The 27,802-nt window shown below is 45.6% G+C and overlaps 1 protein-coding gene across 1 annotated transcript in view; it reads left to right on the top strand.

Moving 5' to 3' along the window:
- Positions 1-27,802, top strand: part of LOC138286360 (embryonic protein UVS.2-like) — a 159,326-nt gene that overhangs the window by 67,623 nt on the left and 63,901 nt on the right. The window contains exons 5-7 of the mRNA XM_069226519.1: positions 610-744; positions 2,254-2,371; positions 25,657-25,835. Coding sequence (XP_069082620.1) covers positions 610-744; positions 2,254-2,371; positions 25,657-25,835 — 432 coding nt within the window. The remainder of the gene's footprint in view (positions 1-609; positions 745-2,253; positions 2,372-25,656; positions 25,836-27,802) is intronic.

The raw sequence follows: 27,802 nt of genomic DNA on the forward strand, positions 1-27,802 counted from the left end.
TTCCTGCCTCAAAAGCAGCTCACTGTCCTAGTGTTTAAAGAGGGTTTCCTATCTCTTGCATTGCCTGTTAAATAGGGGAAGAAAACACTCTAAAGTTGTTTGGTGCCAGTTATTTAAAGAGCTTCAATAGCCTCTTGAATAGAAAAAAATTACACCTTAGTGTGTACTGATGATCTGCCCAAGTGAAGGGAAAGATGGACAAAGAGTTTTATCAAAAACCAAAAATGAGCAGCGACCTTAATCATTTGTGCGTATATTTGATTCAATTGCTTGCCAATCAGGAGCTGATCCTGAAAACCTGGCAAGATTTTGGCCTGCATGTGCCTACCTCGGATGCAACTGCATTGCGTGGCTCATTTGGGTAGTTGAATGGAGACTGCATGACTAATCACTAACCTACTATCATAGACGCAACTACTTTCAATGAGTTGATTATTCGTTGAGACAAGATCAACCAGAATGTAATGTGTCTTTCTGCTGTTTGATAAAGAATGCTGTCCCGTAATCTTCAGAATATCAGTGTGTTCAGCTAGAGTGCTTTACAAAGCCAGGTGTTACCTCTTGCAAGCGACAATACCCTTCTCAAGCCCTCATTTCTTATTTTTTCAGGAAGTGAAATCACTTTGCTCCAGGGGGACATAAGGATGCAGTTTACCCGCAGCGCTTTGAGGTGTAACCAATGCATCTGGCCAAGCTCCAGCAGTGGGACCGTCACTGTGCCCTTCGTTCTAGATCCTGAATTTAGTAAGATATATGTATTGTTCTTCCATATACTAGGCAATTAGAGCACTATGCTTTATGACTGGGCACCACTGGCCTGGTGGAAGGGGATAAGCCCCTTAACCATATCATGTTTAGGGAGTGTATGCCTGTGGTGGCATGTGGGGCTTTCTTCTTATCACTGTGATTTGTAAAGCCCTCACATAAAACTGACTGATTGGGAGGAAGGTCTTATGCTTGGTGATGTCCGGATCAAGTACTCTTACTGCAAATACTGCTTGATGAGTGTAATAACTGAGTGGGTTACTATATTATCTCAGCTGCATGTTACGTTCTTTACTGGACTGGCTGATGGGACTAACAGCTCTCCACAATAAAGGCTGATGGGACATAGGGGACTCTCCTTCACAATATAGGCTGATACTTCTCCTTCATGGTGCAGGCTGATAGGACATGGGGGCTCTCCTTCATAATAAAGGCTGGTGGGACTTAGGGGGTTTCCTTCACAATACAGACTGATAGTATTTAGACTTTCTCCTTCACAATACGGGCTAATATTCTGCTTCACGGTACATGCTAATGGGAGTTAGGGACTCTCCTTCACAACACAGGCTGATGGGATGTAGGGGGGTCTACTTCATAATACAGCCTGGTAGTGCTCATTCACAGTGTGGGCCAATGTAAGTTTTTTTACTAGACTGGCTGATGGAACTTAGGGGTTCTCCTTCTCAATATCTTCTCAATACCTCCTGGTGGTAGTTTGGGATTCTCCTTCTCAAGAAAGGCAGTTAGGGGAAGGAAGTTAGGTGTTCTCTCTCATAATTCAAACTGATGGGAGGGAGAGGTTCTCCCAGACAATACAGGCTGATGGGAGCTAGGGGTTCTCCCAGACAAGAGCATGCAGAAGTACTTAAAGAAAAGGCCAGAGTGATAGAAGAAGGAAGTGTTCATTCTCCGCACCAGCTACTAGAGGGGGTCCTCATTCACCTTGCAGGTTGATAGAGATATGAGGTCTTCTTTACACCACTAACACCACTAGAGATCATCCTCATTCACTCTGCTGCCTCCTAGAGATATGGGTTCTCTTTCAAACAGTGGATCTCAGATGTGATCATCACCTAGAGTGTAAGCTCAGAGGGGCAGAGAGTCTCCTCGATACATTGGGTATTGGTTGCTCTTGATGGGACACCCTTGCTCCTTCCAAAAACTGGTTAAGGTGTCTTTGCACTATCAGGAGATGGGGAAAACATGCACAATATTGGCTGCTAATATTCGGAGGAGTAGATACCTAGTGACTTTGAAGACCATTGCAACTTGGGTGGAATCAATCTCTGGCGACGCTAACTACCACCCAACATTTGTCTGATTTTTTCATAGACTGATGTGGCACCAACGACTCTTAGGGTAGTTACTGCACCTGTTATCTTTGTTTTTGTGACCTCTAGGTATTACTCATGTAGAACCACAAGCATCAGTATCATTCTCCTCCCATTCTAACTCTGCTTGCAATCCCTTTTGTCCCACCCCACCTAGGCGATAGCCAGAAGGCTCTGATCCGGGCAGCATTACAGGAGTTCAACACGCTGACCTGCGTCCAGTTCACTGACCGCCAAATGGAGACCGACTACTTGAGCATCAGCTCTGGGAATGGGTATGTCTTTTCAGACTCTACAAACACAAACACACAATCTCACTTGGACATAATGCCAGGGCTAGTTTCTACCTTTTACCTCATATATTTGTGACTCCCATGTGGTGTCATCTCCACAGTAATGACCATGAAAGCAGACTTGAATCGGTAGGTCGACTACTGTCACAAAATGACACACAAGGCCTTATGCCAGGTCTATACGTGACATTTGTCACTGTTAGCAAAATAGCCAGACGAGGATGGAACCTTCTATTCCGTGAGCAGAAACACTTCTTTGACCTGTTTCCTCATTAAGGAGATAGCATTGTAATAGCAAAGGTGCTGTTCAAAGACCTTCAAGTACATTTCAGTTTCTATTTCCTGATGCAGCTCCCCATGCTGCTGGTTACCCAGATTGTCTAAGTTCCAAATGTAGAGCACAGCAAAGGCGAGCACTCAGGCTTCCCAGTTCATATCCAATAGGTGTGCTCCAGGACCACATCTGGGTGTAACAGCTATGTATCAAACTTTTGAGTGGTTTGAAGTTTCCTTCCTTTACATGTACTGACATTGTCAAATTCTGAAATTTGAGTAATATCTGCAAAGGATATTATGAAACATGGCCAAAACTTTAGGCAATATTGCACAAAACTCTGGTCTGGCATTTTACACTATTTTTAGGTTGAAACCTGCCAGACAGCACTGCACAGCTGTCTAGTTTTCTTATGACATCTTGGGACATTTGGAAAGCTCTCCTTGGAATGTATTTCACCCATTGCTTACCATTGTCTCTGTGGTCTGTAACTCATGTTTGCTTGCATTCTTTTTGCTATTTGTTTTAGGCCAGTGGTTCTCACCCTTTTGACTCTTGTGGACCCTCACTTATGAATTACTGGAATCCAAGGACCCTATTCGAATCACTATTGGAATCTGGGGATCCCCACTGATTCATTAATTGAAGCAAGAGACCCCAGCCTAAACATTTTCTATGATCTGAACCGCAAAAAAATACACAGAAAATACAAAAACACACATTTTTCAAACAAATATACAAAATATTTAATTATTTATTTAATTCAGAAACAAGTATTGAATAAATCTAAATTTTGATGGGAAGGTTGGACCTTTTCTAAATTCACTGAGGCCACGAGTCGTCCATACTGCATTCTGTTGGATGCACTTGCACTGCTCCCACGAATCAAACTGAGGACAACAACTTAATTTTGAGCCTCCAATTTCAAATTCCTTCACATTTATAGAACATTAAAATGTTTAGATTTACAATTTGCTTTGTTTAATTTATATATCCTTTATTCATCTATTATTATTACATTTTCTAAGCACTCGCGGATCACATTGAATTGGCATTGTGGAACCTCCAGGGCTCCCCGGATCACAGGTTGAAAGCCACTACTCTACAACACTACTCCACTCTATGCCTCTTCATGCCACTTTACTCCACTGTATCCTACAACATACTACTCCCTTCTACTCATTCTACTCTACTCCACTTTACACCACTCCACTTTACACCACTTCACTCTACACCACTCCACTCTGACACTCTACTCTGTGCCACTTAAGTCTACAACACTCTACTCCAGTCTATGACATTCCACTCTCCTACCTTACTCCACTCTGTGCCACTCCACTGTACGACAATCTACTTCACTCTATACCACTCTACAACACTCTACTCCACTCTATGCAGCATCCTCCACACCACTCCACTCTGCTCTACACCACTCCATGCACTCTATGCCACTCCATTCTACAACACTCTACTCCTCTCTGACACTATAATCAACTCTACACCACTCTATGGACTTCCTTCCTATGACACTCTAATCCCTCCACAACATTTCACTTCACTCCACACCACTCAACTCCACCCTACGCCACTCTAAACACTCCATAACACTCCACTGTGCTCCACTTTACTACACTCCACACCACTCTCCTTCACTCCACTAACTTTTAGCCATGCTGAACAGCAGCCACATGGCTAAAACATAATGGCAAAGCCAATATCTCTTGCATAGGCCAAACCTATTGGCTTTGCCAATGCTTGTTCAATGTAAAATGCACCCTCACGTCCATTTTGGATGCAACAATGCATTTTGTGCTAAAAAAAAGGTGCAAAATCACATGTAACACAAATCTCACGTTCTGTTAATTTATGTTGTTTCCGTGCTCACGCAATAGGATTTTTACCCAAACAACATCTCAGTTATTTGACGTGGCCTAATGGCATAGTGTAAGGCATTCAATGTGACAAGTGAAAAACAAAACTCAGAAATTATGCAAGATTACTCTGGTATGACGACCCTACAATAAAACAATATTTTATCCCTACAAAGGAATTAAGAAGATAATCTTTTTTTTTTTTAAATCTGTTTATTAATTTTGTCAAGTACTTTACAATGCGTTAATTATAACATCAAATTATTGTGTTGATTCATCGTACATCTAGGATATCTCTTCTGTCTACTTGATACCGTAGCAGATCTCTCGATCAACATTCAAAAATAATAGAAGAGAAAAGAAAAAAGATTAACAGTGAGGCACCATTTGGAAGAATTATCGTGTGTCAGTGGGCTTGACACATATCCCATAGTGTGTGGGGGAAGTGCCATGGGGGCAGGTGCCCGGAGGGAGGCAGGGGCGCGGAGGAGGAGGGAAGCGGGCTACCTATCGCCAGGACACCCCGGAAATAAAAGGAAGGTGAATTGTATAAATGTATGCTAATATAATAGTATTAGCTCAGGGAGGCCCAATGTCATCTTTTTGTTCCAGCTGTTCTATGAGAGAATCCCATATGTCCGCCCCCTTGATTTCCATCCTGCTATCGTGCATTGTGTGTATTGTTTGTGCTTCTGCCCTGGCTCAATGCAACATCTCTGATGACCATTGGTGTATATCGGGTGCGTTGGGCGATTTCCATTGTATCGCTATTAACCGGTTGAGTAAAACAAACGCTAAGTTGACGCAGCAATGTTTCTGTCTGTCTTTTCCTCGATGTGGGCGCACCCCCAATAGGCAGTATTCCGGAGTAGGAATAAGGGTAAGCCCCGACCAGTTAGCCGTCTGCGCCATTACGTCCTGCCATATGCGGAGTACCAGTGGGCAACTCCATGTCATATGTAGAAAGTCAGCTTCCGGGGACCCGCATCTCAGGCAATCTGGGGTTGATTGTGGGAACATGCACTTTATCCTAGCTGGGGTAAGGTATGTCTGGTGTAGGTAATGGAATTGAGTGTATCAGAAATGGGCATTTCGCGATACTTCTCGTGTGGTTGCGAGCGCTGTGCTCCCAGTTTGCGTGGATAATGGTGAGAGCAGGGCAGTCTCCCACCTGATTTTAGCCTGTGGCTGTATCTCCTCTGGGTAATCCTGTAGTATCTTATATATCCAAGATATATCCGATTGCACGCCCGTGCCCAGCAATAATTCATGGAGCACCGTGTGGCTCTCTATTGCCGTGTATTGCGCACTACCTGTTGCAGTGCCCCGTGTGTGAGAAATTTGCCCCTGCCTAGATCGAACGTGCTTGCCAGTGTCTCATATGGTTGGAAGTGTCCCTCCCCAAATATTTCTCCAATGGTTTGCACACCCTTGTCTACCCAGGCAGGTAATTTAAACTGCCCTTTTATTTTATTTGTACCAGGGGTGGCGAGCAATGGGATCTTGGGTGAGTACGGTGTTGTCTGTCCTTTCAACATCACGTATCGGGGCCACACCCATTCCGCCACTCCCATCAGAATATTACTGTGGGCGGTGGATTTTCTCAGCCGATGAGCCACCTGAATACGTCTGTATGTCCCAATAGGGTGTGCACCATTTGTCCCTCTGAGCCGTTTGGATTGCACATCCAGTCCATGATCCAGTGTATTTGTGCCGCTGCGTAGTATAATTCAAACTGCGGCACACCCAACCCCCCCTTTTCCAGTGGCATATAAGTCTTGGCTAGAGCCACTCGGCGGCGTCCCCCGCTCCATATCAAATCCGTCAGCAGGCTGGATAAAGGCGTAAAGTAATTCTTGGGGAGCTTTAGTGAAAGGCCGACAAATAGTATGAGATCCGAGGTAATATGATCATTTTAGCTATTGCTACTCTCCCCAAGGGTGAGAGTGGAAGTGAACACCAGAAGGGCATCGAGCCTCTTATAGATCTAATCGTCCGTTCTAAATTCCCCTCTCTGAGGTCCAGTTCATCGTGGTATATTTGCACCCCCCAATATTTGAAGATGGTGTAAAACCACTGTAAATTATGTGCAGGAGAAGTTTCTCTCTGGGGGTTCGGGATCTGTTGCATCAGGAACAGACATGATTTTGGCCAATTTACTCATAGGCCTGATATGTCTCCAAATGTATCTAGTAATTGTAGAATGTCTGGTAAGGATTCAGATCGGTTGCGTAAGTATATTAAGGCGTCATCCACATATAGGGAGATGATTTTGTGTCCACTCCCATCAAGAATACCCCTGTGCGGAGCCTCAAATCGTAACCGAGCCGCAATCGGTTCAATTGCCAATGCAAACAGGAGTGGCGACAGGGTGCAACCTTGTCTGGTGCCTCTGCCGATCGTGAACCCCTCTGATATAATCCTGCCTATCTTCACTCTTGCTTTCGGGTCTGCATACAGCGTTGCTACCCATCGTATGAATGTGTTTCCGAAACCCATGTATTTTAGGGCTTCCATCAAGTATATTCTCACAAAGAGGACAAGGAATGATGTCTGGTGTAAAAACCAGACTAGTTCAAACATCAATATTTTGAAAAAATGGCCCTCACCCACAATTTGTGGCATGCTTCATGATAGGGCCCTGCTATCACACTCTGAGATATAAATCCCCTTCGGAGTGGAGCAGTAAGGGTGGGGGAACATAAAAGCACATTAGACAAGACAAACAATCATGGCACAGGGACCAAAGACGGACAACAGAAAGAGACATAATACTGACTCAGGCTTACCACTTATCCTATTTTATTCTAGTGCAGCCTGGACAGGATAAAAAATGTTATTGGTGGTGTTTTCAGGAATTAGTTACCTGTACACCCCAATCTCTGTAGAGGGTCAACATGTTTAGGCCTATTCAAAATGCCAACTTGGGTCATGCGGCCTTCGTCAGGACCTTCGTCCTGTCCCTGTCCTTTAATCAGGAGGTTCACTGATTCGTGCAGCTAGGTACACTTTTGTTTGTCAGCACACTCAGTTATCTGTGGGAAGAAATAGGCATGATACCCAAAATTCTGTGAGATATGGTATCTAGTAATGTAAATTATTCCCAGACCTTCACCTTTATGTGTAGGAAAAATAGTTATTAAACATAAAGATCCCATGGTTATTATCTCAATACCTTGTGGAAGAAATAAAACTAAACCTAATCCACCCGTGTTGATTAATTATCATAAATATATATACATATACCCAGGTCCATAGACAGAAATAGAAGGCGTGTGTATGTGTGCACTTACTGAGTTTCATTAACACTCGCTTTCATCAAAGCCGGGTGGGAGCACCACCCTGTAGTCACACACTGTATAAGAACAAATCACCATAAATATAATGATTGGGAGTAGCTGTATTTACATATAGTATGTTTACCCTTCAGGTTTTTTCAAAAAAATGGTTCTGGACTGTAAATAGTCTTTTTTAGGATGTATCTATTACATCCGTGGTCCAATTTTTCCGCCCGCCGGCCCGTCAATATTTACTACTTGACATTGTGGACGCCTAATTATATGTCTTCGCCCCCAGTCTCCGTCTTTCCAATATAGGCATTGCATCAAGGCATTCCATTGAGTATGCCCAACCCAGTGTGTCAAATGCTTTATCTACATCTAGTGAAACCGCCGTTCGTGAATGGTCTAATTCCGGGGTCTCAACTATTAATCTTAAGATGCACCTGATATTAGTGTAAGTACTGCGGCCGGGAATTAAATCCGATTGATCTGGGTGAATTAGCGTCGGCATCAGTGGGAGGAGATGGTTTGCTAACACCTTCCCTAACCATATGCAGTCAGAGTTCAGCAGAGATAGGGGACGATAGGACCGAACATCTAAAGGGTCACGTCCTTTTTTGTGGAGGACCACAATGATCGCTTCCCGTTGTGATTCTAGCAGGCACCCTTTTCATATGCCTCTTGAAGCATTTCTAGGTATGGTTTTGGCATCTGTGTTGAGAAAATTTGATAATACTCTGCCGGGAGACCGTCTCCACCAGGGGCTTTATTGTGGGCCATTTGTTTCAGGGCTTGCTGGATCTCGTCCATTGCTATTGGTTTCTCCAAATCTAATAATTGTGCTTCCGTCAAGCGAGTTAGTTGGGATGTCAGGAGGAATTCCCTCATCTGTTCCTCGGGCGGGGGGGCCTGCTTTGTACAGAGTGGCATAGTATTGTCTAAAGGCCTCATTGATCTCCTGCTGTGTGTTGACTACGCTTCCCTCATCTAGACTAATGGCGTTTATGGTGGAGTGTTGTTGTTCACCTTTCACCAGCCAGGACAATAATCTGCTGGATCGGTCCCCCTCGGCATGCATTCTTGGAGCATAGTGTTGGTAGTCAAATTTCCTCAAGCGCGCATCGGTCTCGGTCCATTGTGCTTTAAATTCAGTCACTTCTTTCATGTCTCCCCCACCTCTCTCCACCCTCCTTTCTACCTCCCGTAACCTCCCCTCAACACTATGTAGCTCCGTGATCAGCATGCGTCGAACTCCGCCAGACGCCGACATACATAAACCACTTATTACCACCACTTATTACCACCTTGTGTCTGTCCCACTCAACTGCTCTCGATGATGCCGATTTCGTGTTTATTTTGAAGTATGATTCTATTCCCTCTGCTAACTCAGCTCGGAAGGGGGGATCCCGTAGTAGGGAAGGCTGCAGGCGGCAGGTAGGGATGCGTGCCACCATCCTGCCCCATCGCATTGCAGTAACTATTGGGCTGTGGTCCGATATGGTTTTAGCTAGGTATGTTGCCTTGTCCATGAGTTGGGTAAGTTCACTGGAGCATAATAGTAAATCTATCCGGGTGTGGAGTTGGTGCACTGGGGAGAAGAAGGATTATTCCATGTCTGTGGGGTGTAAGCTCCTCCAAACATCGTGGAGTCTCCTTTCTAACAGCCAAGTTCGCAGCGCTTGGGAGAGTCTTCTACTTTGAGCGCCCTCAAGCGGGGGTGGGATCTATCTATGATTACGTCTGGAACGCATTTGAAATCTCCGCCCCAAATGCTGGGTATTGACGGATCCCATGATAGAGCTGCATAGGTGGACAGTATTGCTATGTGTATTGCATGGCGCTTAAGGTGATTGTATATTCTGCTGCAATTGGAAGTGTTAGCCATCCCTCTCACATTCCAAGTTAAAATATTATATATAACCATGGTATTAAATTTACTTTGCGTCGTGACATTCCTCCGTCAGTCAAAAAAAAAAACAGCCCGAGGCCCTTTCCCATGACCACCCCCCCAGGTATGGAATATATGGCGCATGTAGAGAAAGGTGTAAGGGTGTGACAAAACTTACAATAACCAAAACAGCAATAAACTGTGTAGCACAACCAGTGCCAACAAATACGTTACTCCAGTCAAGGTCCATTCGGTAGCCCATATGGGCACGGAGGCATGGACGGTGAGAATCTTGGTTGGCGATTGCTCGTAGCCCACATAAATAATCTCGTCCACGCTTGGCCCCCCAGTGTGATAGTTGATCCGGTTTCCTTTTCCAGGTCCTGGTCTGGCACCCTCACAGCCAGAGGGGGCATAGCACATCCGGATCATTGTTCTTAGGTTTCCATCTCAGCGCTAGTTTGTCAGGGCCGTTTATGTCTTGTGATGTTCATTTTTGTCTCTGAGGGCTCAAAGTTCCAGTGTTTCCAAGTCCACATATTTTGTTCCATATGTCATCAGCCGTGCATGGCGTCAGGGCAGGGCTGGCTATAAGTGGTGACGAGGGAGGGCTTAGGTGGCCTTGTGAAGAATTTGAGTCTGTGTCCCCATTCTCATTTCTGGACAGTGCTTGCGTGGTCGCAAACCTATTTGCCTCTTTTAGGGCTTGTGCCTGTGCGTCCGCTGCTTGTAGCTTTGATGGGCGTGTTTTGAACCCGGTGTTTATTTTTTTCTTCCATCCGGGACGTTGTTCCGGCCATTCCGTATTACCATCAGGCTCTTCCACTGGGTCCACTAGGCCCTTGGCATGCAACCATGTCCATGCATTCTCCGCCGACGGGAAAAAGAGAGTTCTGTCTCCATCTATCACTCTTAATCGGGCCAGGAACAAGAGGGAGTAAGTGATGTTCTTGTCTCGGGGCACCTGTTTCACTTTAGTGAAGATGGCACGCTTGCGCTGAACTTCCACTGTGTAGTCTGGATATGCTGTTACCTCTATGTTCTCAAGCGGATAGGACACTGAGTCCGGAAGCTTTGGAGCACCTGATCTCTGTCTCTGTAGTTTAGGAATCTTGCGATCAGCGGGGACCCGGTGGGCCCGCTCCACTACCAGCATCGGTGATACGTTCTTGGTTAACACTGTGTCCTTTAGCCATCGTTCCAGGAAAAGTTCAGCATTGGGGAGCTCCGCTCGTTCCGGGACACCCACATTGTTCCTGCGTGATCGGCCCTTGGCATCCTCAGCTCTGCGTTGTAGGAGCGTCATTTCAGATTTTATTCGTCTGATTTGAGCTTGCATTTCAGATATTGCAGGTTGGGTCGTTTCAAGCGTCGATTCAGCGATGGTGACTCTGCCCGTCAGTTTTCGGTGATCCTCACAGAGGAGATTAACCTCCATTACCACAGAGTCTATTTTCCCTTCCAATGAGGCCGTAGTGTCCAGTATCGCCTGCAGCACCTTATCGAATTGCGCTGAGTGGCCAAGGTTTCGGACATCCTATGTAGACCGCCGACTTGAGGTCCCAGTTCCCTCTGCGGGAGGGGTCCCAGACTCTGTGATTGTGTGGGCCCTCAGTGGCTTTGGTTTAACCATGATTGCCCACGGCGTATCCGTGTCTTCCGCCAGGTAGGTCGTCAGCTGCCCGGATCTCGTCGTTTGCCGCGGTCCGCCCAAGCTGCACGTCGAGGCGTAGGGCCCCCTTCTGGCGCTCTTGTCTCTATTCGTTCCTGCAGTGCCTGTTTTCTACTCCTTTCTCGCCCCGCTGGGTGTCCTCATGTACTAGTCCTTGGTGCTGTAGCCCCCCTGGAGAGATTAGAGGCGATTATTCCTGCATTATTAGTGGTCGGGGGGACTGTTATACTTGTCATGTTTTAGAGTTACAAGCCCTTATTTCAATTTGCAGTTTATTTGGCATCTCTTCGCCTCACTGTGCCACCCGGGGTTAACCGCCCATTCTATAGCTGGCGTTGTTGCATCCCCCACTCCTTAACGCCAGTATTTGATTGAGGTGCAGGGTTGAGGCAGGGGTAAGGCCCGGATCTCTTTTGGTGGGCCCGTGTTCAGGGAGCTATAGTTTGAGCAAGTAGGGGAGAGAGGAGAAATCTCAATCCCCCTTTGTCATCACAGAAAAGGTCGCCTTTGACTTACTTGGGGGTGTCCTTGTTTGCCCTGTTTCTCCTCAGTTGGTCTTAATTGCTTTGCTGGTTTCTCCTGGTGACAGCCTCAATTCTTTTGCTTTTTTTTCTTTTTAAATTTGTTTCCTGGTGTTTGCCGTCACTTTGTGCGATTTATGTCAGGGGTGGGCACCAGCGGGGCGCTCCCTTGATGAGGCCGCCCAGCCGCTCCGCTGCTTCCCTTTGCGGTCAGGCGATCCTGCCGCTCTTGCTTTCGCGTTCCTCATAGCGCGAGGACCACCTCCAGTCCCCACGAGTCTCGCAGGGGCCCAGACCTGCCCCCGTCGCCGCCCAGCCACGCTTCTTCAACTCTGGGTGCACAGCATCCAGATGCCCATTTCTCCTCCTGCCATCGGGCCCCGCGGTCTCCAGTGAGGCAGAAAGGCCGCTCCGCTCCCGTCTGGCGCGCAAGCCCGGCGCGGGCTCTGCACTTCTCTCACCGGTCTCGCTGCACTTCGAGAGCGACACCAGTGGTCGGCGGCGACTCCCGGGGGCTCTGCTCCATCGAGACGACCGTCCAGGCGGTCTCAGGTACGGAGGAATATCCGGATCAGTGGTGGGCCGCGAGCGGAGCTCAAACTAAACGTCCGCTCCGGCCGCCATCTTAGCCACGCCCCAAGATAATCTATTTTTTAACATGATTGGTAGGATTAATATTATTTTTTGCAGATATTGATAATAACCAAGGAAGTGTGCCTAGATACCCGGGCATAGTAAAAAGGATACTACTTGAATGTGTTTGAAGTGGATTCAAAGAGGAGTGAGGATGTTGGCCATCAGGAACATCCACTATATCAGTATGTAGCTTTACACTCCCTATATACTGTCTTTAACCTCTACCTTACCCTTTTCACATGCCGGTCCATCAATCTTGAGTAACCATCTACCCTTTGTAGGACCTCCAACTGAGAAGAGAACAACTCTCTCTAGTCCAAACAACCCTATTTACTGTCAAGCCTGTGGCTTACCAAGTTTGATAGGTGAGTGGGTTCCAGCCTTGCCTCTGGGATGCACACTGCACCTGGCCCACTCACCTACCAAATTGTGGGACATATGTGCATGCTGATTACACAACACATCACCCTGTCATTTCACAACACCAATGCATGGCGTTGGGGAGCTGATGCAATCATTGAGTACAACCTGCATCCTCAACTCTTATTTCTTTGCTCCCACAAACTAATTCCGACCCCCCAGGGAAACTATTTTTCCCTCAGTGTTAGTTTAGGGTACCGGGCAAACAGTTAGTTATACTCAAATGCTATATATATATATATTTAGAGAGAGAGCGAGAGAGAGAGAGAGAGAGAAGGACATAACACAGATCAAGGCTATGGGAGTGGTTTAAGGGCTAAGGATGGATGCAGGAGAGAGGGCATTGCTGCTTAGATCTACAGGCAAGGGTGGAGAGGTGTCAGGGAGAGGGGAACAGGAGCATAGGCTGACAGTGCAAGAGAAAGTGGAGGAATGAAGAGAGACAGTGGCTTATCAAGATTGCCACAGTCACAAGCGCGAGAATGGAAAGCAGGAGCTCCCAGTAAGCAACCAATCCCTCTCCCTCATGAGCACCATGGGGGCATTGGGAACCTGGGAAGTAGTGGACTGAGAAGTGTATTCACCAGGTAATGAAAGTGAAAACTGGAAAAAGTTATAAATAATTATGCAGGCAGGTTGCCCTTTTACTCACTGTCCAGGACATTGTTTCTGAATATGTTGTCATAAGTGGTGCACTGGTGAGCACAAAAGACATGTAACAATTGTCGAAATCGGATAAGATTCATCACTATTTTCTAGGGAGTGGGTTGGATTTGTTTTACCATAGGAATTTTAATAAAACTTGTGGCAAATGATCTCACTTGTGCAAAAACATGGCTCCAACCTATGTATAATTGCAATTGTGCAGAGGAGGCTCTCAGTTGATTTTTTGGTTTTAGTTTGTTGAACCTAAACATTTTTATTAGTTTTAATAATCAAAACAAGACTAAATGGGGAGTGTGGTTTAGCTAGGAGAAGACTTTAATGTGAGCCACAAAAGCTCAGCTGCATCCCAACACCGACCCTGCAGTTGAGTGTAAAGCATTGGGAGGAAGGAGGGTAGAAGGCTGTGGCACAGTATCATTGACGGTGGCATGGTGGAAGAACTCCCAGGATTTCACAGCAGTCATTTTGGAAGGCCTTGCAGACACTTATCTATCCAAGCACAGCCAGAAGATGGTACCAGAGTAAGGCTTTATACCAGCTTCAATAGCAGTAGATGACAAACAACCAAGGGAAGGTGCAAGACAGTGGAAGGGATCTCACAGGAAGTGGCAGGGAGAACTCAAGTGGCTTTGAGGCCATGAGGACCCTGTGAAAAGGGCATAAAGATATATATAAGGGGTGGCCCTCTTGAAGGCACAGTCCTGGTGGTTGGAACTCCTTACTAGGTCCCCATAGGAAGGTGGCAGCTGGTGGCTGAAGGTGTTGTACCAAAAGAATCTTTGGTTGATGCAATTATCAAGGTGCCAACACTTAACAATAAAGAGAAGTTACTTTTTTTGCTGGGTTGTGCAAATACTATAGGCTTTAGACAACGTTTGTCCCAAATATTCCACTGTTTACTGGAATAATCTGTTCTTACTTTCCTTCAAAGTCAGACCATGTTTTTCCTACATGCCACACACCATCTTTAAATGGTCCAAATGTTCATGTGTGTTCTGGGAGAAAATGAGGATGTCATCCCGAAAACACTTAACAAGCACTTCCTATTTCCCGAAAGTGTACAGCATTACTCTGTGAAACATGGATGCTGCTGACACAAGGCCAAACGGCATCCTCTTAAATTGAAATAAACCTTGCGGTGTGATAAATGCAAGTACACTCTTAGAGTCTTCAGTTAATTTATTTGATGATGTGCTGACATTAAGTTGAGTGTGGAAAAAATACTAGCACCTTCCAACATACTCACTACCTTGTTAACATTTGATAGAGGATGACAATTAACAGCAATGTTGGCATTTAGTGCTCTAAAGTCAATACACAGTCTCAAAGATTTATCCACCTTAAGTGCCAAAACTATGGGAGACACATATTCAGAAGACGCTACTTGTTCAATATCATCACCACTCAACAGTTTGTCCAACACACTTTTAAGTTCATCTCTCTCATTTATAGGCATATTTCTTAACTTTTGTTTGACTGGTTGCACTCCATGTTTGAGTTTAATTGAATGAGTTTAACCTTCCAACTTACTAAAATGCTCAGAGAAAACTTCTGGAAACTGAGACACAACTTTAGCCTCATTGACCTATTCATCAACCACAAGAACAGGTTCCTTACTGCATAGATTAAGTATAATGCCCAATTTCCATTGATCTCTCCACCCCGATACATTGACTCCCTTTTCTGCCACATATAGCTTGATACATGCTGTTCTTTCTTTGAAAGTTATGTGGACCTCACCGTACTGTACCGTACCAAATCAATATCTGAATGATCAGAACTCTGGGAGACAATATCCATTTCTCTTAAATCACTTAGTTTTATAGCATCATTAAACTCTTCTAAAAATGTTCTTTAGTAATGATGGTTCATGGAGACCCAGAATCAGACAAAAGTTCTAACTCTTTGCTAAGAATTTGAACTGTCCATCCCTTGGTGTTGTGTGGGAGGCGGGATCCTCTCGGTTTCCGTCACTGATCTCTCAGTCCTCTTGATCAGTACCAGGGCGCTCTCTGGCAATTTCGAAGAATTACACATTCCAGGTAATTAATTCTCCGTCCTGTTGGTTACAACCATGGTGCTTGGTCACTGAACTGCTGCAACCCATGGGTCTCATTCAAATCAAAGCGGAAACTTGCTTCCAGTGTACCTGTTCTGGATGAACAATTGGTCACCTGGATGAATGCCCAACTTCCTGGCCCCCCTGCAATCACTCAGCCATTGATTAGTTGCGATCCTCTTCTACAGCATCTGATGATCATTGATGGGAGACAGGTGCCACTGTGGATGAAGGGGGGATAGTGTCAGCGATCACCTGTCCAATGATGGCTTGACCTAGAACCTGCCCAATGGTGGAGTGAGGGTATTTCCCTTTAGGAATGCATCTATGGCCCACTCCAGGGGTTGCTGGCAAGCATGGGCAATGTGGACCATTTTGTTGAGCGTTTGCACAAACCTCTCAGCCTCTCCTTTTGCTTTGGGCCATGCTGGGGTCACCTTCTTGTGCTTGGTGTTCCACCCCTGTAGATATGTTGCAAATTGTCACCCATGGAAGGGAGGGCCATTGTCAATCCATCGTTCCCTGAGGAGCCCATGGGTGGCCATCATTTTCTCAAGTTTTGGTAATGTCTCACTGGCAGTTTGAGAAGTCACAATTTTCACCTCTGGGTACTTTGGGGGTCATTACGACCCTGGCTGCCGGCGGTAAGTTGGCAGTAACACCGCCAACAGGCTGGCGGTGTTCCGCCAGCTATTATGAACGTGGCGCAGTAGCCACGGCCAAACTGCCGGCCCCTCCACTAGCTGGCCTGGGGATTATGAGTCCCCGACCGCCAGCCTGTCCGTGGCGGTAAACACCGCCATGGAAAGGCTGGCGGTAAGGGGACTTGGGGTGCCCCTGGGGGCCCCTGCACTGCCCATGCACTTGGCATGGGCAGTGCAGGGGCCCCCAGGCATAGCCCCGTCGCGCATTTCACTGCCCGAATTTCGGGCAGTGAAATGCGCGACGGGTGCTACTGCACCCGCTGCACTTCAGCATTGCCGCCGGCTCTATTACGAGCCGGCAGCAATGTTGATGTGACTTTTCCGCTGGGCCAGCGGACGGTAACACTGTTACCGTCCGCTGGCCCAGCGGAAAAGTAATAATAGGGAGCCAGGAATACCGCCGGCAATGGCGGTATTCTGGCTCCCGCAGCCTCAGCGGTCTTTTTAAAAGACCGCTGAGGTTATAATGACCCCCTTTGTGTCTTCTATTAGGACCAGGGTATTCCTCTCATCAAGGAGGCAGCAAAAATCAAGACTGGCATACACCCATGGTTGCCCAGGGCCTGGCTCTGTAATCACAGGAGCCAGTGAATCTGGTGGTCCAGCTACTTGGCACCATTACATGAACCTACTGTTGTCTTGACCAGCTCATCCATGAGCAGAAACTATACTTTGTTCTGGAGGTGACTTTTTGTTTTCCCCACTCCTTGATGGCATAAATGAGCCAGTTACACCACCAGCTCGGTGAGGATGGAGGATATAACTACGCGAGGACCTCTCGTTAGGCACTCTTCAGCACAAGTCACAAGCCCTTGGAACACCTTTTGCAGGGTGTTCAGAATCCTGTTTGGTTCCCTGTCCTATGTGCTGTTCAAGACTGTCCCACTTTTCTGGCTATACCGCAGCAAGGGCTAACTGCAAGCATTCATCACTGCCCGTGGTTCGGTGGATTACTTTGATGGTTATGAGCAATGATCCAGACCTTTTTTTCCACATATATTATGCACTCTTCTGTGTTTTCTGCGTCTGCCTCCTCCTTCTATGTTGCATCTTGTGGGTGACAGGAGAGATACTCTTTTAGACTATTCACTCTGGGCCTGTATTTTACATAATCTTGGAGCTGTAGCATACATTTTTCTAAGCGAGGTAACGGCTTGGAAGATGTGCTTCGGAAAAGCAGGACTAACAGCTTATGATCAGTGCTCATCACAAATGGGTTCCCGTAGGCGTAGAGGTGGGGGTGCCAACACACCTGTGGATGTTGATGGCCTCCTTTTTTATTTGGGAGAACTTCTGTTATGTGGGACTTAGAGATCTACTGGCGTAAGCCGGGTGGGGGAGGGGCACTCTCTCCATGATTGTTGCGGGAAACAGCCCTAACCACGACTCCGTAACAACGAAGTCGTGGCCAACGAAAGCGGAACAACGCTTTCGTTAACCACGACTTCGTTGTTTGGTGCCTTAACAACACATGTGCTGAACCACGCACATGCGTGGTTAAGGCACAGAAGAAGGGAGTCGGCTGAGGAGGACGACGCAATCAGTCAGGTAAGTGGGGCTGTTTTAGGGGCTGGAGGGTCAGGTATTTTTAGGGGCGGGGGTGGTGGGTTAGGGTATTTTTAGTTTTGGGGGTCAGGGTGGTTTAGGGGAGGGGGGTCAGGTTATTTTTTGTTTTAGGGGCAGTTTAGTTTTAGGGGCGGGGGAGGGAGGGTCAGGGTATTTTTAGTTTTAGGGGCGGGTGGGGGGTCGAGGTATTTTTTGTTTTAGAGGAGGGGACGTCGGGGCGGTTTAGGTTTAGGGGCGGGGGAGGGAGGGGAAGGGTATTTTTAGTTTTAGGGGAGGGGTAGGGGTCAAGGTATTTTTAGTTTTAGGGGTGGGGGGTCAGGCGGTTTAGGTTTTTAGGGGTGTGGTGGGGGATTGGGGTGGTTTAGGTTTTAGGGGTGGAGGTTGGGGTGGTTTTAGGGGCAGGGTAAGGGGTTGCAGTAATTTTAGGGGTGGGGTTGGGGTGGTTTTAGGTTTTAGGGGTGAGTTGGGGGTCAGGTAATTTTAGTTTAAGGGGTGGGAGTCAGGGCATTTTTAGTTTTAGGGGCAGGGTGGGGGGTCGGTTATTTTTAGTATTTGGGGGTGGGGGTCGGGTGGTTTACGTTTTTAGGGGTGTGGTGGGGGATTGGGGTGGTTTAGGTTTTAGGGGTGGGGGTTGGGATGGTTTTAGGTTTTAGGGGCAGGGTGAGGGGTTGCAGTAATTTTAGGGGTGGTTTTAGGTTTTAGGGGTGGGTTGGGGGGGTCAGGTAATTTTAGGGGCGGGGTGGGGGCATGGGGGGTTTTAGGGGCGGGGTGGGGGCGTGGGGTAGTTTTAGGGGCAGGGGTGTTGGGATGGTTTTAGGTTTTAGGGGCGGGGGTTGGGGTAGTTTAGGTTTTAGGGATGGGGTGGGGGTTGAGGTTGTTTTGGGGTGGGGGTTGTGGTGCTTTTAGGTTTTAGAGGTGGGTTGGGGGTGTGTAATTTTAGGGGCGGGTTGGGGTTTTTAGGTTTTAGGGGCAGGGTGGGGGGCTTGGGGTAGTTTTAGGGGAAGGGGTTGGGGTGGTTTTAGGTTTTAGCGGTGGGGGTTGGGGTAGTTTAGGTTTTAGGAATGGGGTGGGGGTTGGGGTTGTTTTAGGGGTGGGGGTTGGGGTAGTTTTAGGTTTTAGGGGTGGGTTAGGGGTCAGGTAATTGTAGGGGCGGGGTGGGGGTTTGAGGGGGTTTTAGGTTTGAGGGGCGGGTGGGGGGCTCAGGGTAGTTTTGGGGGGGTGGTTTTAGGTTTTAGGGGCGGGGTTGGGGTAGTTTAGGTTTTAGGGATGGGGTGGGGGTTGGGGTTGTTTTAGGGGTGGGGTGGGGTGGTTTTAGGTTTTAGGGGCAGGGTGGGGGTCGCAGTAATTTTAGGGACGAGGTGGGGGGTTGGGGTAGCTTTAGGGGCAAGGGTGGGGGGTTGGCGTGGTTTTAGGGGAGGGGGTGGGGGTGGGGGGGTTACGGTAATTTTTAGGGGTGAGGGTGGGGGGCCAGGGGGGACGCATGCTGAAACCATGCATGCCAATCACTAATGCCTTTAACAGGAATGCCTTTACAACGAAAATTCATTGTTAAGGCATTCGTGGTAAAGGCATTAGTGGTAACAACGCGGTTGTTGTTCCGACCTCGTTGTTCAGGCATGCGTTGTTTTAGCATGCGTTGTTCCGACATGCATTCAATTGTTGCTGGGTGAGAACGTTACAAGCTCCTGCGGAATGCCATTGACTGCAAGGGTCGTAGGCTTTGCTTGTTGAAAATATACTAGGACAGTGTCAGCCCACAGCGCATCATTTGTTGTTTGAAATGCCTTGGCCTGATCATCGCCCCATATTCAGTTGCTCGTGGCTTTTGTGAGGTCTTGCAGCAGCTGCATAAACTTGGTTAAATCCGGGTTGAAACAGCCACAGTAGTCACCCAGGACACTTCTCAGCTCTACATATGGGATGGGACCAGGGCTTCCTTAAAGTCCCTCACTTTTTTTCTGTTAGGGGACACTCCATCAGCCAAGAAAGTGTTTCTGTAAAATCAAATTATTTTCTTTATAAATTGGCATTTATCCCAATGCAGGTTGAGTCCTGATTCCTAGATTCTGGGCAGTAGCCCTCAGAGCTAGTTGTGGTCTTCCTTGATGGGCCTAGCACATATGAGAATGTCATTACTGGCGTTGACAACCCCTGGGAGGCTAGCCAGCATCTCCATATGGTATTTTGAAAGACTTCCATTGCATAGAGATTTCAAAGTTGAGGTGGCTGTACCGTCAGAGCCCCACGTGCGTCGAGAAAGCCATGATGTACCTCGACTCACTGTAAGTCTACCTTGGAGAACCAGCAGGTGCCAGTCAGCTTTTGGATGAGATCATCTATGGTGGGGGTAAGGTACCACTCCCTGCAGATTGCAACATTAGGTAGGGTCATGTAAACACAGCTCCAGACCTCTCTGGGTTGCTTTGGTTATTTTGTCACACTGATCAGTCACACCCACGGGGAGAGGCCATCAACACTCTCTATAATTCCTGCTTTATCAACTTTGTCCAACTCCTCCTCCACTTTCGATCGCAGGTGGAATGCAATCCATCTGCTGTGCGGCTACTGAGGAGCATGCCTTGACCCTTCTTTTGTGATGTAAACTGTTGTGTCAACCTGGGAGTCTCTATGTGAGATATGGGTCTTGAAGCTACCTAGCATGGGCAAGGGTTAAACTTGTCCATATGTAAAAACTCTGATGTTGGCGTGAGCCAGTGGGGATGGCTTGGGCACGGTTTTGTACAGGTCTGCTGCCATTATGTCGATTGGCACCAGTACCTATGGTCGCTGTGACTGTGTAAGTTTCTACCAGTAAGCCACATTGGGGCAGTGGTCATCGAGCTGCGGCATGGTCTCTGACGGTGAACACTGAGTGTAGTGTGGGTTCCATGACATCGTCATCCAAGTCTTCCTCTTCAGACTCTGGTTTCAGGGCCACCTTTGCAGCTTCTTTTTTCTTTCTCCCTTTTTGACGACCTGCACACTTTTGCAAAGTGATTGTACATCCAATTCATTAAACCCAAACATAGTAGTATCAACACTATCAAAGTAAATGTCATTCAATTCTACATATTGTATATATGTATTAAAGTAAATAGCAATATATTCCTTCTTGTTGGCTCTTATTTCATGTTGACTTCCGACCCTCTATGTTTGGATTTATTAAAATTGGATGTATACAGTATAATAGAAAATATGATTATAAGCTATGAATATTGGATTTTCAAAGTATTAGAGGACAACTTGATCATTTAGGAGTTATAAAAATTGGATCATCTATATGTATTGGAGGATCGTTTTGACAATTTTCTTTTTTTTTTCAATATATGTTTTTTAGAAGAGAAGAATATGAATGGGGGATGTATGATGACAAGCAAGGTGTGTGTTTGTAGATTCATGGGTTATTTTATGTTTGTTGCATTACATTGAAGAGTTCAAAGAAATCATTTTTATAAGGAATCATTGCGGTATAATTGGTTTGTTGCACACTACCTGTACCGTGCACATTAAAACTTTCCCTATTGAACGGGAGTTAGAGTTGCCATAGGAATTAAACATATGTTTCTATTTATCCCTGCCTTTGAAATCTCATTATTAGCAGGGGGACCCTATTTCTTTACAGAAACTTTTACAGCCTACCATAGAAGCTGCCCAGTGACTCTGTTTCCTGGCAAGCCTACCAGAAAATTAATTGCTCAATAGTCCTGACTGGCCATGGGTTCAAAGTAGGCACTGAGGGACACATCTAGGGTGTTGTCTGTTATTGGCATTGCCTCGTTAATCGTTTTATAGATCTTTTGTATACCTCTGCCTCGAAGATGTAGCAAGAGAACTCTATTTCTGCATGCTGCAATCTTTGTCGCCTCAAAATACAGCTGCAGACGTTTAACCCAGTCCCTCAACTTGGGAGCTTGAGTGGATGGGTCTCCCACAATGATGATGGGCTCAGTAGCCGGTATTCTGGCCATGATGTTGCTACAGGTGCTCCAGAGGATGCTAGGTATCCCCTTTAGTGCAGATGCGGGTAGGATATTGTGCTAAACTGTCTCTTCACTGCTAAACTGACCATTGGGCCTTGATCACTAAGCTCCAGCCTGCTAGGCATGTAGATCTGCTCAGCTTGCCAAGGCTTAATACATCAGGCACTAGGTGCAGCCCAAGCACCGCAGACACATGGCCGGTCAGTTGGTGGGGTGGGGCTAGAACACCCTTGTGTAGCACTAGCAGCGCTGGCAGTTTGCAGACAAACTGCTGCCGCAATAAGGGGGCAACCCTGAACTGGACTGCTGTCTCCACAATGGCGGGTGCCGCTCACCACCCTTGCTCCAAATGTTAAGGTACTCCACAGGTCGCATCGCGTGGGGCATACTGCCAAAGAAAATACACTAGGAGACTAGATAGCGCCAGGCTGCGGGTAGTATCAAAGCCGGGCACACCCTCCACATTTATTTCCTGCTCCGATCATCCACTGGCCAAACCAAAACCGCACTTGGGGAGGGGTGTACTGAATGGATTGCCCATCCGGGTGGCATCACCATCCCAGTGGTGTCCTCCCAGATCTGGGACACTACAGTACCACTGGTGTGGCTTGCAATGAGTCTTCTCTGTCTGGCCACCTTCCATCCAGCGTGACTTGCTTTCCACCCGGATCATATCTGATGCAGGCAGTCAAGTCTAATGGCAAATAAGAGTGGCTAGCAATTGCTATACACAGTTATTAGGCAAAGGCAGCTTGCAATAGTAGCATACAGTAAGCGCAAAATCATCTCTTTTTCACCACCTGGTTGATTCAGCTTTCTCATTGCTTCTCATATTGTCAAAGTTTAGACAGAGGATCTAAGGACCTGAGGAATCTACCAGAACAATGAGAGCCACCAGACAGAAGCTAAAATTAGGAACTCAGGCAAAATAAGCAACTGACATAGGCCTAAAGCTATTAAAAATATGCAAGCCATATTGCAATCAGCAAGTTCATATTTATGATGATTCCCAAAATGAGAAGGTAGTATTGAAAGAGGAGAAAATGCTTGAAGCCAAGAAAATATCTAATTTTAAGAAAGCCGCAATGACTCCTTGTAACATGCAGTCTATTAAGTATACACATGATCAAAAACCGTTGTTCTGAAACATGATTTGTTGGGCCCTCAGAGGTCACAAGAGCTTGCATGCCCCTCTTGCTGATCCAACACAAACTACTATGCCAAAAGTCAAGTTAAACACCCTATCTGATTCTATCGAACAGGAAAAACTACTCATTGAGCCTAGCAAGCTCAAGTGTCAAACCAGCCCTGAAGGCAACAGAATTGGCACAAGAAGTGGAAATAAACCCAAGAGCAGATATTAAGAACTGCACCTATCAGGCAACAGTGGGGTCATTGTGAATTTGTACAAAAGTACTACTAAAATGCAATCCATAAATCTATGAGTATAAATGTCTACTTCCAACTCTCCTATTGTTTCTGTAAGGAGATAGTCCCACATATAGGTTTACTGCTTCATAATAACTGGTGGAGGGATGAGAGGAGTGGCTTGAAAAAGGGGCATGTTGACTGCTAAATGGGAAGGGCTTAGGGAGGAGTAAGGAGGCTGTTAAGGAGGTGTTTAGGGATGGACATGCACTCACTTACAACAAAGTAATCCCATTTGTATTCACAAACTGTACTTTCAAAGTTACTCCATCCAAAGAGGGACCCAAAACAAGTAGCAAAGTTCTCCAATTCAAAGCTGTGGCAAGTCCAGCACCACACATGGCCAACCACTAGTACTGCAACACCCTCCCATAGAAAAACCAATAGCAAACAATTAAATTAAATACAAAATATTTTAAATTACAAACAATAAATCATATTTAAACTACAAAATCGACATTAATATTTAACATACAGATAGTTTTACTAAATGTGTTTATGTTAGATAAACTTTTCCCTGTACTTCACCAGAGGAAGACTCCACAGTCGAGGAAAATGTTAGGGATCAGCCTCTAAAGGTAGAACATTCTAGCTTTGTATACTGCACCTGTTTTCTTCATAAAAGGTTTGAATAAAAGTTGGTCTTGTCACTTTTTGGATGCTACTGATTTTTTAAAACTTATTTAGGATAATCGAAGTTTGGCCAAAATACCCTCCAGATAGGCTACAATATATATACATTTTTAAAAGTAGCTACTCTGAAGAAAAGTATTAATGAAATAAATATTTTAAAAAATGCGGGATCTAGCACATGTATGGGTCTCTCAGGACTTGCAGGGTTAATGAGGATTGCCCCGACTGGCTGCAGTTATATTCTGCATCATGTCAGAACCGTTGGGTTTGTGCCTGGCTTATTCTTGTATCCTTCTTTAACCAATGTGATGTTGTATGTACAAAAATTCCATTCTTTTAGAATGAACACATCTTTGCCTGAGCCAAGGTGAGTCTGATATAGTGATGATAACAAATTTTACAAGAAACGAGATCTAGAAAGCTCAGCCCTAACTCACTGCACCTATAGGACTAGCCATGAAATACCTGTCCCCGAGGAGTGATCCTCTGCAGGACAGTACATTTTTTGGCTTGGATATGCAAAAGGTTTGTTTTGTTTAGAATGCATACTAATTAATGGAGAGTCAAACATGCTTTGGCAGCTCCAAAATAGTTTCCATACAAATGTTGCCAGGTCCTCTCCAATGCATTATAATTACAATGGAAAAACTGTCACAGAGCTCAGGCATGGCATTACACTGGCACTCATAAAAGCTCTGATTGCTCTTTTGCTTTGATCTCACTCTGATGGATGGTTGAGTAAACTTCCTGCTGCAGTGACACGAAGCCTGAAGACCATGAGGTTGAAGCCCCAAAGATTCCATCACAATCTTTTATCTTTCTGTGTTTGAAAAACTAGTACGTCTGCAGTGGGCAATTAACAGGGACCAGTTAAAGTTCAAATCAGCCACAGATGCCTTCAGAAGAAATACAATCTACTTACCTCTAACCCCCAATCATCAATAACACGCCGCCTAGACTTTTGACAACACTGGTCTCTAATACCACTCACATTAGCTCCCTAGGTTACGCCTGGAGAGGTATTTTGACCCCAGCTTCTTCGCAGTGCCCTAAGTACTAAGAAATAATTTCTTTCCATCCTTTCTGGGCCAGTCTGATTTTACCAAGCTTAGAAATAATCTAGTGTCTGGCAGAGTTTCAAAGGTATTCCAAATAAGCAAGCTTTACGCTCTTCTCATTTTACAAAGTTTTACAGTTTTCCAGCTTCTACAAGCAAATTTTCTTCTATTTTTTATGAGTGATTTCATCAAACACATATTTTGTTGAGTTTTTCTGACACAGTTTCAAAACCAAATGAAAGAAAACTGATTTTCAGGGATAGCCTTTTACAACTTCATGTAGTCTTTAAAAGTATCTCAATCCTTTATCCTTTTCACTTTAACACAATTTGAACTTTTCCATATTTACAGAATCAATCATCCCACAGTCCCTCTCCCCTTAACATGGTTCATGTCTAATTTGTGAGATTTACCTACTTATCCACCTTTCCCTTCTCCTCCTCCCCATATCACTACGTGCTTTGAACAGGCTACAAATTCTTCACAATTGACCAATAATAAATTACAGCAAATACCACGACACTCAGTTTGTGCTCTTTGGAAAAGAAGCGATCAGTTTTACTTCTCGTTGGCTACGGTCCCACGGCTCACATGTATTGTCTCTCTTCAGCTGCTGGTCCTACATTGGGAAGATTGGCGGGGATCAGTATCTCTCACTGGATAAAACACAATGCATGTCCAAAGGCATCATACAGCACGAGATTGAGCACTCCTTGGGGTTCTACCACGAGCATACAAGAAGTGACCGCGATCAATATGTGGACATTCTGTGGAACAACATAGCTAAAGGTATGAATTTCATCTATTGTCCTGTTCTTTAACATTGTAGGGATGCGTGTGATACATAGAGTATTCACTGCTTGCCAAACTATGAAGGGGATCTTGGAAGAAGAGAATGGAAGGTGTACATCATATTGCAGTTTTTGTGTGTGTTTTTACCATGCCACAGAGAACAGCTAACTATCCCTGTATAGTTGCTGCAAACGTCAAATTTATCCATGATTTGACAGCTTTGGATGTCATTGGCTATATCTCAGTACAAAGGCAATAACCATTATATTGAAAATAATGTGAACACCTCAAAACCCATATGTAACCTCTTGATAAAATATTACAACAAGGAATACAGAACAAGAAAATAGGAACAGAAGGAACAAAAATCTACTTCTATGGCTTGGAGTAGATGTTGATTGTGGAAGTTCAGGTCAATACTTATGATGGTGTGATAGGATCTGTGTAGTATGTGCAGCTGCATTTCATGAAATCCTGCGTCGATTGCCTCTTCTTGTTGCACCATTCAAAATGGGGTGAGCGACATCTGATACACGTATAAAGGGATGCGAACAGTGGGGTACTCTTTTTACCTGTTGCTGGAGTATGTGGCACTGGGACCATTTTAGGGGGATATCTGAGTCTGTCTGGGCAGCACAACCGGCAGGTAATAACACATTCATCCAAGTTGGCTTTGCTCAACATTTGTGAGTGGGAAGAGGGCCCACCAAAATATCCAACACTACTAATCACCCTTACACTAATGCCCGCCAAAAAAATTTCACCTGTCATTGGAGGACTTGTAATCCACTGCAATTGAAGAATTGGAAAAGAGACATGGATTGGTGCATGATGGCTAAGAGGACAATAAATGAAGGAAGGAGATGTCCCATTAACTAGACTAAAATATGGTCAGGTTGACAGTCATATAGGGAAGAATGAGACATAAACACACAAAGCGGGAATGAGTGGTCAGCCAGGGAGACCAGGGGAACATCCGTTGAAGCAGGTAGTATTTGCTGTTGTATGGACTTTACGTGTATGAAAATGCAAATGTGGCTCTTATGTTAACAATAAAACCATTAGCATTTTTTTTTAAACTAAAAAAATAGGAAGATGTGACTGGTCCAGGAAAGGTTCTGGAGGTAAGAAAGGTGATGGTTGACATAAAGGTTCAGTCGAGTTCCAGGCTATTTTCTTCACAGTGGATTGGCTGTGTGTCTAAAGGTGAGATATTGGTGGTGGCCATCAGCACAAGAAGAGTATTCTTCAGGGTCCACATAAAAAAAATTGCCTTCAAGGTGGAAGTCATCAAAGAAATTTTTTGAAATCCAGGTGCAGGGAGCCATAACATGTTTGAATATTTCAGTATTGAGTGTTGGGTTCTCACTAGGTGGTCAGCAGATAAAGTGATGCATGACAGTCTGCTTGGCTGTTAGAAGAAAGTGTCAGGAGAGGACTTCAAAGTACTTGAACATTAGTTCTGACTGTGGTGTGGAGGGCCATGCCATTCAGTGGTTGATTGTTACACCTCCTCATTAATGACACCTCATAATGTTCAAAGTGTATTTATGAAATTGTCTGCAAGACCATTCAATGGCCAACTTCATCTGAATATACAAGGACGTGTGAATGTACTGTCTGTTGACCTTGAGTCTTTAGAAATGGGCTTAAAGTGAATGTAGAATAGCTTGATCATAACTGATCATTTCCTCAGTTATGCTTCAAGATTTCCATTGAAGATAAGATACCAGCAGACCATAAAATCATTAGGGTGGACAGAGCTCACGGAGTTTCACTTTGCGTAATTTTGCGTAATCAGCAAAAATCTCTATGGAATTCTGCGGTATTCCGCGTGCAGGCAGAGTAGTACTCAGCCACCCCTAGTTACAACAGGGGAATGTAATTTCCCCTCTCCAGTGTGGGTGATTCGCTGCCACTCTTTACTGTATGGGTTGCAGCTGCCCATGATGAAAACTGTGCCT

This window comes from Pleurodeles waltl, chromosome 3_2, assembly GCF_031143425.1.
Source record: "Pleurodeles waltl isolate 20211129_DDA chromosome 3_2, aPleWal1.hap1.20221129, whole genome shotgun sequence".
NCBI lineage: Eukaryota > Metazoa > Chordata > Amphibia > Caudata > Salamandridae > Pleurodeles > Pleurodeles waltl.